Source organism: Thunnus thynnus, chromosome 15 (genome assembly GCF_963924715.1).
Source record: "Thunnus thynnus chromosome 15, fThuThy2.1, whole genome shotgun sequence".
NCBI lineage: Eukaryota > Metazoa > Chordata > Actinopteri > Scombriformes > Scombridae > Thunnus > Thunnus thynnus.
In genome coordinates this window covers 4,721,501-4,732,172 of record NC_089531.1, presented here as the reverse complement: position 1 = coordinate 4,732,172, position 10,672 = coordinate 4,721,501, and the positions used below count along the sequence as shown (strand labels likewise).

The window sequence follows — 10,672 nt, the reverse complement described above, 5'->3', positions numbered from 1 at the left end:
GCAGGTTGTAATATTTTATTCTCTACAAAACATGTATACTTAACATTTCTGCCAACAAGCGTACTTGTTGCACTTTATGAAATAAGAGACTTGCAGAGACTTGAAAGTTGCATCAGACAGATAATAGAAAACATGTTTAGTCAACATTATTCTTGAATAATTTAGGGTGTAAGTGCAATTTTAAACCTCTTCTCAAAACATTCTTTTATCAGAAAGCTTTTATGAATCTTTCATATGTTGCTGTGTTTTATTATCCCACTCTTGACAGTTTATATTTTTGTGTAACTTAATTTTATTTCCCTGTGTTTTATGATCTGTTTGTTTTTCTTTGTTTTAAATTGTTTAATTCTTTCTTTTTTTCTGTTAAGCACTTTGTAACTTTGTTAAGAAAAATGCTTTATAAATAAAATGTATTATTATATAATTCAAAACTGACACTGCGTCAGTTTCAAGTTTTTTGAAATGCAAACATTTACTGATATCAACTGTGAACTGATACAGACATGGGAATTAACATTACAGGCATTGCAAAGTAATAAAAGGTAAAAGACAATAATGCAACACAAAGTTAATGCAGTGACAAAGAGAAAACTGAAAGATCATTAGAAATCCTTTATGATATACTTTTATGCGCTCTTAGTCGTTCACTAAAACAGAGATTTTTGAAAATTTTCGTTACTCATTTTGTTTGTTTTTTTCCTATAAATTAAGCAGAGCACCCCGGTAGCCGAGTGATCACTGTGCATACCACATAACTGCAACATCCCGGCTTTGATTCCTGCCAGTGACCTTTGTTGTATGTCATACCCATGTCTCTCCAACTATTAACCATGCATAAGGCGTTGGGGATATACATTAATTTCAACTTGTGTATTTTCATTCATTTTTTGAATAAGGGATCGAGTCTAAAAACTCCTTTGGCCTAAAGAGAACACATCAGAAAAAGATTAAAATAATTAAGTATCAGTGGTGGAAAGTAAAAGTCCTGCATTCAAAATTGTACTTTTGTAGAAGTAAAGTATACTTTAGAGTACACTATAAGATAGTTATTATTGAGGTTTTCATATGTAAGTGATTCTTAGATTTTGTACATTTGGTCATGGTGGTGCTTATTTTAACTACTACAAATACTGTTGGGTAGTTGAATCTATAACTGCAGTTCCTTTGTGATAAACTTAAATCATGTGTTTTGTATGTAAAATCTTGAACAAGCAACTATAGTTGTCAGATAAAATGTGCAATGTTTCCCCTTTGAGAAGTATTCATGTAAAGTACAAGTACCTTAAAGTTGTACTTAAGCACAGTACCTGAGTAAATCAGTTACTTTCTACCACTGTGGAGTATGAAGCCGTAATTAAAGTTGCTACATCGTGAGTAATGAACATTGTAAAAGTACTTTAGACTATTTTAGGTGAGTAATAGTCAAATATAAATACACATGTGGTTTTAGGTCAGTACACTGGCAGGCTGGTGACTCACTTGCAGGCTCTGGTGTTAACACAGATCGTCCTCACATCATCAGTGGCGACGAGTTCTTCAAGTAATACTCCGAGGTGGGACTTCACAAATTTGCAGCGCAAACTTTTCAAGAGGCCAATTGGTTCGCAGACGGTCAACAACTTTGATTTCATTTTCTGTAATAAGAGAAAAAATCACATTATCGCTCCTTCAGAAATGCACCGACTACTGTACGGTCAGTCTAGTGGACGTTTTACCTCTGCAGTGGCGTTCGGACCAATGACCTTCTTCACCTTGTTCAGAGCCCACTTGCATGCCCAGCATATGCCTGGAAGCTGCACATGAAATTGACACATGATTTTAACACTTAACAAATGCATGAGCCCTTAAAGTAACACTTAATGTGATGGAAAAATGTTGAATACTGCAGAGCATTCACAAGCATTATGTAAACAACTACTAAATGGTTTGTAACACACTATAATGCAGTTGTAAGTTAGTTTGGAAAAAAAAGGTGTCTTGCAAATAAATACATACCGTAGCATGTAATGAAACTTTTGGTTCTGCATTTGAATCTGATATAAAACTCTGTGGGTCTGAATAAAGTTTGGACAAACTGCATATAATTTATGTCAGGTTAGGTTATGTACCCGAGGTCAGTGAATCCTAAAGTAAAACTATGTCTGCTGATGTTTCCTTGTTACAGTTGCCTTTGTCTATGAGTTCATCTTTTCCAGTTGCTGCACTCACTCATATCAGCTATTGCCATTAAAGGAAATGATAGAACCACAATGTTTCTGCCACAATGCTTCACTATCTGAATATCACAGACAATACTGCAGTTATTGTTTTATTTTCTGATCTGTCTGTTCAAGGATTAAAGTCCCACTGAGCAGTTGATCTGTGTTGCACTCGAATACAGAAGAACGACGTTGTGCTGTTCTACACAGCAGTTTCCCCTCAGCTGAAAGGTTTTGTTTTGGTTTGAATGGGGCTAAAGACTGGAAATGATATGTTTATGACAATCTGTTTCATTCTGCAAGATGAAACATTTCATTACATCCCATTCATCAATTTTTGGCTCTTTTTTGTGCCCTAAAGTTCTGAAACAATGTTGAGCATGGAAAAAGTAACTTGACAAAAAAAAAGTCTTAACTCAATGCTGACTTATCAGATTTTTTCTCAAGAAATTTCAGCCATCATCTCATTCGTCAGCGAATGGTGTTTGTTCCGTTGTCATGGAGATGGGTCTGTTTTCAACATTGCAATCTCCATTTACTGATGAAAAGATGTGGCTGAAAGCTCCAGAAGAAAAACAGAATGTTTTAAGACTTAGAAGCAAAATCGTCATTACATTATCACACTGTGTAGAACTTTACACATACCAGTTTATTGATATTGAATTGCAAAAGTGTTTCAGTGATTAATATTTTCTAAATTTTAACAAGCAAACAAGAGTAGGATTTTATTTCAGCTACCATAGCAGTAGCCTGAAGTTGAATAGATCTTAACACATAAGTCTGGTGATTTTCTATATTTTTGTTATTGTCAATAAATCGATAATAAAAGACCAAAACCAACAATTAACTGATCCTCCGATCTGTGAATGTTTTTAGTGTTCAATCTTTCTAGTATTCAGCACTGATCTGAACCTGTATCAGATTATAAATTTTGTGGTAATTTATATATTTCTGTATACTAAGAAAATACATAGGAATCACGTGTAAATCATGTGATATGTTGTCTGTTTTTGATGAGAATATAAATCTGTTGTCACAATAGAACAATATTATAAAACTGAAGTTAATTTTGTTGGTAAAATGACACTTCCTGAACCACTCCACAGCTAAAATGAGAAACTTCTTTGTGTAGAAACAATATGTATATGCTAAATGTCTTTAAAGAAGCATCCTTTTCACCACTCAGGGGTTTTTGTTTTTTGGAAGCAAATTGTTTTATTGGCATATAAAATTGCCCCCCACCCCTCCGATTTCATCAGGTGGGGGACAGTGATATAGTTTGACGCGGTTTGTTGTAAGATTCCATGTTGGTTTTCCTCTTGTCCTCCCCAATTTTTTGAGTCATCGCCGCCACTGAACTACACATAGAGTAGTCACAACAACTCTTAGAGGTTGGTAAGAAAGAGATAAAGGAGTTTTCGCCCCACTCTTTAGGACTCACACCTCTACAGCAGCTTGTATGTCTGTATTGAGTGTGTAAGTGTACCATGCTCTGAGCATTAAAGAAAGTGTGACAAAACTGTATTGAGAATTGTCTCTTTCCTCGTTGAAGTCAAGTGCATCAGGTAAATTGCCACAACGATTTGGGGGCTCATCCAGGATGCCAATCTCATTCCCTCCTTCACTTAATCTCCAAACAGGTCAAATGTGTGTGGCTGCTGAAGGGACTACAAGTCGCCCAAGACCCACGAAGTCTCCCTCCCCTGAGAAAGGTTCGTAAACGACTCTTGGCGTGAGAAGAGACTGCCTGTGAGGATTTTAAAGCTACAGTGAAGATGCTGGTATCATATGAAACTAGATGACCTAGGGAAGTAACGCTAAATTTTGGCGAATGAAAAACTAGCATGGCCATTTTCAAAGGGGTCCCTTGACCTCTTACCTCAAGATATCTGAATGAAAATGGGTTCTATGGGTACCCTTTACAGACGTGCCCACTTTATGTTAATCCCATGCAGTTTTGGACAAAAACCATGCAGTTTTTTGAATGCAGTATAAATGTGTTATTTTTACCTATTCTAAAAATGGTGTATTTGAATATGTCTCCATACTGGGGTCCCTAAACCATCTTGGAATTGCATTAATTTGGTATGACTGGAAAGCTGAGACTCTTGTGGATTCAATGAGCCCAATTGTATTCATATCTGATTATGTTAGTTCCCATAGTAGCCATTTCATTGTAGTGAGACCATTTTTTGAGACTTGGCCTCACTTTATAAAATGACACCAAATCTCAGCATGAATATTTATATGGTGTTCCACAAGGTCTTAGTGTCTGAATGTGGTATTTTTGAGGGATTTTTGACCATATTGTCAATTCTCAATTGGTCAAAAATAACAAAATAACAAATGGTATCAACCCTAAAATTGATGCAACAACTTATGAGACAAAATTGATCATGGCAATGGCCATCATATACTTTCATCATAATGTTCTAGTCCCTTATACACTCTAAACTTTCAAAATCTGAATAGGCAACTAACCAAAACACAATGTTTATTACAGATTTATTACAAGAAAAACTTGCCACACAGTGCTGAGCTGCATCTCAAATTAATATTCAGGCTCCGAGCTTTCAGATGATGCATACCACTTCTATGTAGCATATACTGTTGACCTGCTATCTCCCCCTAAACATCCCATGTGCACCCCCAAAAATGGGTCTAGGGTAGGGAAGGGGGGAGTGGAAATGAGGAGAGAGATATTTCTCAACACAATATGATCACACTTTCTTTAAGGCTCAGAGCATGACACACTCACAGAGAGTGAGTGAAAACTCCTTTATCTCTTTATCTCTTTCTCACTAACCGCTGAGAGTTGTTGTGACTACTCTATGTGTAGTTATACCCAGACACACATGGCAGGATATACTAGGTTTCTCCTTCACACAGGGACCTACTGTCACTAAGTGCTTTTGTTTCATACAAGTGTTTGTATATATTCATACAATAATTTCCCTCACACTACTTATCAGCTTTGTAAGGAGAGAGAAAAGTCAGTGTCTCACAGAAATATGTCTTACTGTTAGTCTATTTAAGAACATAAGAACTATATCACTACATGAATATGAGAAATAGCTTCTTTATTGCAAAGGCAAGCACAAGACATCATGTACACTTTTATGTGACTTTTATAATCAGAATCAAACAGCTGAAACATTCATTGCGAGGCACATGCATTACATTGTATGTAGTATCTACAGACAGATGTATTTCACTGGCAGTAGCTCAGATCTTTACATATTTTCTCGGGAGTCTCGCCTTTGGCTATTCCATCAATCAGTTTGTCTTTGGACTCTTTGATGATATTCTTGCATTCTTGTCTCAGGAGTCCAGGTTCATTGCAGGAACCATCCATCTGCTTCTTAATTTCTTCCTTCAATAAAAAACATATAAATATTTGACAAGAATCACTTTGTTGAGTGATAACTGGCAAGATAAATTCATTAAAGGGGACGTGAGTCTAATTTAGTATGGTTTTGATCATAGCAACATCCAAATATCTTCAAGTCATAAAAATAAACATTTATAAAACAAAACATACTATATCAGAGGTCAACAATTAGCTTCTCTCCACTGTACTGTATAATGTTAGATAGACAGGTTTCTTTTTGCATGTAAGAACCACTGTAATGCAATAACACTCCACTTCCACCACCACTGCACCAAAAAATGTAAATGTGCACAGCAATATGTAATTATCATTTATTGACAACTAAAATCTCTCAAAGGAAAAATAACCAAGTAACACAGTACTTCCCAAACTGTTTCCCCCTTAAAATTAGGCTACAGCTTTCTGAGACCCATCATCATTCATATTTTCATCTGAATGATTTTTAGGGTTAGGGTTATTGTTATTATCTTAAACATTTTCAGCTAAAACATAAAAGGGTTAGTAACCCTAACCCTATCCCTCATCAGGGCTTGACTATAACAAAATCAGTGAGACCATTTTTTAACACTTTGATTATGGCAAAATGTGGACATAAGAATCAAATGAGAGTTCATATTTTGAAAAAGTTTGCTTCAGACAGGTTTGGAAGATATTAACCTTCTGTACTACATTTTGCATTGATTACCTTTGAATTATTACCGCCCAACTTCTTCTGTACTTCAGAGACGATGTTCTTGCAGACCTCACATTTCGCGCCAAATGGTTTGTTCTTCATCGATTTATAACGATCTCCTTCCTGCATATAAAATGATTTTGGTTTACGTCACACCAAATAACATTCAGTCCATATGTTTAGCTCACATGTTGATGTGTCAGTCAAACAGAAACATGATGACACGACATAGCTAAATGAAAGAAGAGGCCTTGAGGTTTTAATATGTGTGACATAGTTTCTCACCTTCTCTGCATGATGGTCAGCACCCTCCCTCACATGCTGTTTGAACTGGGATGAAAAATCTCCCTCTGCTTCAGTCTGGTCCTCCAGAGACCCCCACGACTTTACAACAGCTAAAAGAAAAATAAATTAAATCCTGCAAAGGTACTTAAATTATCAGGTACATGGTGTAAATAATATTACGTTCTTACTTGCGGAGAGCAGGAGAAGAGCGATGCTGACGGCTGGAGTCATGGTTGTTATTGTTGTGTCATCAGAGCTGTGTTCAGCTAATCCTTCTGTGGCTTTTTATACTGCCTCATATGGCTGCAAAATCCCTCTGAACCACACATATCACAACCCACAAGTGTGCTTGCAAACGTCAAACAGCATTTTTTTGGTTTTTTCAAAATATGCAAATCAACTTTTTAAAATGTGCAATTGCAGGCATGTTTTATTTTATACCCTAATAGACCAGATAATTAAAAAGAAAACATATATTGTTGAATATACATTTGATATATGTTTGACCTGCAGACTTTTGTTTTTGGAATAATGAATGGTGCATAGTGCAGAATGCAGTCAAATGCATCTGACGTGAGCATACACTTTATCTGAGCACTAATATGTTTACTGTGTCCTCTGAGTTTAAACCCTAAAAGTACATTATTCCCATTCAAAATGAAACTTTAAATATAAGTTAAAAATATAAGGATCTGCTCTTTTGACCTGGGTTGAGCTTTTACACCCAGGAGGAAAATTACTGTAGCATTGCTGACTGTTTGAAAACTAACTCCTCTGAGCTCTAAACCTAGAGCTCTTTTCAGTTGAAATATAGTTATTCTATTTTCACCTTTAAAAAGTAACAAACAAACATGATAGAATGTAGTTGTTTTATTTGTAAGTTCATTTTGCTGTGACCTTTGACCTTGCAAAGTGATACTAATTCATCATAGAATTAGCCTGAAGCTGAATAGACTTTAAATGTAGGAATTACATCAATCCCTGTATATTGAAATTCAACAGCTTCAGAGATTCTTTATTGCAAAGGTAACGACAGGCAGTTTGCACATGATCAAAAGGAAACAGTTGCAACAATAGCAGCGGTGGATTTCAGTGCATTAACTACAAACTTCATGTGACTGTTACATGTTATCTGTAGGATCTATAGATAGGGGGGTGTTTTTTTCCTTTCACAGTTTAACTTTTGCAGTGATCCTCTTGCAAACAGCTTCCCCAAGTTCTTTTTTTTTTCACAGATTTTATCTTTCATGTGAAGACATTTGAGTACTTCACGTACTTGTAAATAAATACATATAAATACACTCACCTGTGCAATCTAATGCAATCCAGTACAACAGCTCTGCCATAAATTCTACTTTTACGAAGCTTATACATTTTCAGTTTTTGTTGATATTGTCAGAAAGGTGATAATCCTACTTTATGTTTATTATTGAGGTTGTAGTGGGTGCTGGTGGTGTACTGCAGTGCATTATATTGAATGGTGTTCCTAAACATACATGAGGGGGGCAAAATACTCAACTCACAGAAAAATATATCACATACAGTATGTTTCTCATATGGTGCAAGATGTTCCACATCATTTACACAACATATTGTATAGTGGAGTTTTCCAGGGTAAAAATAACTCTCATCATCTTGTGAAATAAAACGTCCTAAATGAACACAAATCCCAATCAATGCAAAGATATTGTTTCTGACATCCCCCGCAGTTGTGTATATGCAGAATGTGTAAAATGTTAATGGGGATTAATATATTGTAGTTAATGGAGGAGCCTCATAAAGATAGAAGTACAAAAATTTGTGAGAGAGACCTTTTATGTAATTGAGTTGTCTTTGATGTCCTCGTCTTTTGTGGAGTCTACAGAGGCCTGAGAAGATGGTTTTCTTTTGTGTAAAAGTAATAGCCTGCACTTCACACTACATAGTGCATAAATGCAGCCATGGATTTTTGTAAACATGGGCCGGAACATGTTGCACACAAGGATCTTTTGGTATAAATCGTTTTCTGTCCGTGTGGCGGACTGGCTTTGATAATGATCAATCAAATCACTTTTTCTTCTTCCCTAAAAGAGCTTTTTATAGCAGGTTGTAATATTTTATTCTCTACAAAACATGTATACTTAACATTTCTGCCAACAAGCGTACTTGTTGCACTTTATGAAATAAGAGACTTGCAGAGACTTGAAAGTTGCATCAGACAGATAATAGAAAACATGTTTAGTCAACATTATTCTTGAACAATAATTTAGGGTGTAAGTGCAATTTTAAACCTCTTCTCAAAACATTCTTTTATCAGAAAGCTTTTATGAATCTTTCATATGTTGCTGTGTTTTATTATCCCACTCTTGACAGTTTATATTTTTGTGTAACATAATTTTATTTCCCTGTGTTTTATGATCTGTTTGTTTTTATTTATTTTAAATTGTTTAATTCTTTCTTTTTTTCTGTTAAGCACTTTGTAACTTTGTTAAGAAAAATGCTTTATAAATAAAATGTATTATTATATAATTCAAAACTGACACTGCGTCAGTTTCAAGTTTTTTGAAATGCAAACATTTACTGATATCAACTGTGAACTGATACAGACATGGGAATAAACATTACAGGCATTGCAAAGTAATAAAAGGTAAAAGACAATAATGCAACACAAAGTTAATGCAGTGACAAAGAGAAAACTGAAAGATCATTAGAAATCCTTTATGATATACTTTTAAACGCTCTTAGTCGTTCACTAAAACAGAAATTTTTGAAAATTTTTGTTACTCATTTTGTTTGTTTTTTTCCTATAAATTAAGCAGAGCACCCCGGTAGCCGAGTGATCACTGTGCATACCACATAACTGCAACATCCCGGCTTTGATTCCTGCCAGTGACCTTTGTTGTATGTCGTACCCATGTCTCTCCAACTATTAACCATGCATAAGGCGTTGGGGATATACATTAATTTCAACTTGTGTATTTTCATTCATTTTTTGAATAAGGGATCGGGTCTAAAAACTCCTTTGGCCTAAAGAGATCACATCAGAAAAAGATTAAAATAATTAAGTATCAGTGGTGGAAAGTAAAAGTCCTGCATTCAAAATTGTACTTTTGTAGAAGTAAAGTATACTTTAGAGTACACTATAAGACGGTTATTATTGAGGTTTTCATATGTAAGTGATTCTTAGATTTTGTACATTTGGTCATGGTGGTGCTTATTTTAACTACTTCAAATTTTGTTGGGTAGTTGAATCTATAACTGCAGTTCATATGTGATAAACTTAAATCATGTGTTTTGTATGTAAAATCTTGAACAAGCAACTATAGTTGTCAGATAAAATGTGCAATGTTTCCCCTTTGAGAAGTATTCATGTAAAGTACAAGTACCTTAAAGTTGTACTTAAGCACAGTACCTGAGTAAATCAGTCACTTTCTACCACTGTGGAGTATGAAGCCGTAATTAAAGTTGCTACATCGTGAGTAATGAACATTGCAAAAGTACTTTAGACTATTTTAGGTGAGTAATAGTCAAATATAAATACACATGTGGTTTTAGGTCAGTACACTGGCAGGCTGGTGACTCACTTGCAGGCTCCGGTGTTAACACAGATCGTCCTCACATCATCAGTGGCGACGAGTTCTTCAAGTAATACTCCGAGGTGGGACTTCACAAATTTGTGGCGCAAACTTTTCAAGAGGCCAATTGGATCGCAGACGGTCAACAACTTTGATTTCATTTTCTGTAATAAGAGAAAAAATCACATTATCGCTCCTTCAGAAATGCACCAACTACTGTACGGTCAGTCTAGTGGACGTTTTACCTCTGCAGTGGCGTTCGGACCAATGACCTTCTTCACCTTGTTCAGAGCCCACTTGCATGCCCAGCATACGCCTGGAAGCTGCACATGAAAGTGACACATGATTTTAACACTTAACAAATGCATGAGCCCTTAAAGTAACACTTAATGTGATGGAAAAATGTTGAATACTGCAGAGCATTCACAAGCATTATGTAAACAACTACTGAATGGTTTGTAACACACTATAATGCAGTTGTAAGTTAGTTTGGAAAAAAAGGTGTCTTGCAAATAAATACATACTGTAGCATGTAATGAAACTTTTGGTTCTGCACTTGAATCTGATATAA

The 10,672-nt window shown here is 35.5% G+C and overlaps 1 protein-coding gene across 2 annotated transcripts; it reads right to left on the bottom strand.

Moving 5' to 3' along the window:
* Window positions 1–5,261: 5,261 nt before the first annotated feature.
* LOC137198303 (prosaposin-like) lies at window positions 5,262–6,872 on the bottom strand. Of its 2 annotated transcripts, none has more exons than XM_067612044.1 (4): window positions 6,736–6,872; window positions 6,548–6,657; window positions 6,275–6,385; window positions 5,262–5,571 (listed from the first exon to the last, which is right to left on the bottom strand). In XM_067612044.1, exons 1-4 carry the CDS (start codon window positions 6,776–6,778, stop codon window positions 5,410–5,412), a joined length of 426 nt encoding a protein of 141 aa, XP_067468145.1. In that variant the 5' UTR covers window positions 6,779–6,872; the 3' UTR covers window positions 5,262–5,409. The 2 variants fall into 2 exon arrangements, with proteins under 2 accessions (XP_067468145.1, XP_067468146.1); XM_067612045.1 differs by having other exon boundaries at window positions 6,275–6,358.
* Window positions 6,873–10,672: the final 3,800 nt, after the last annotated feature.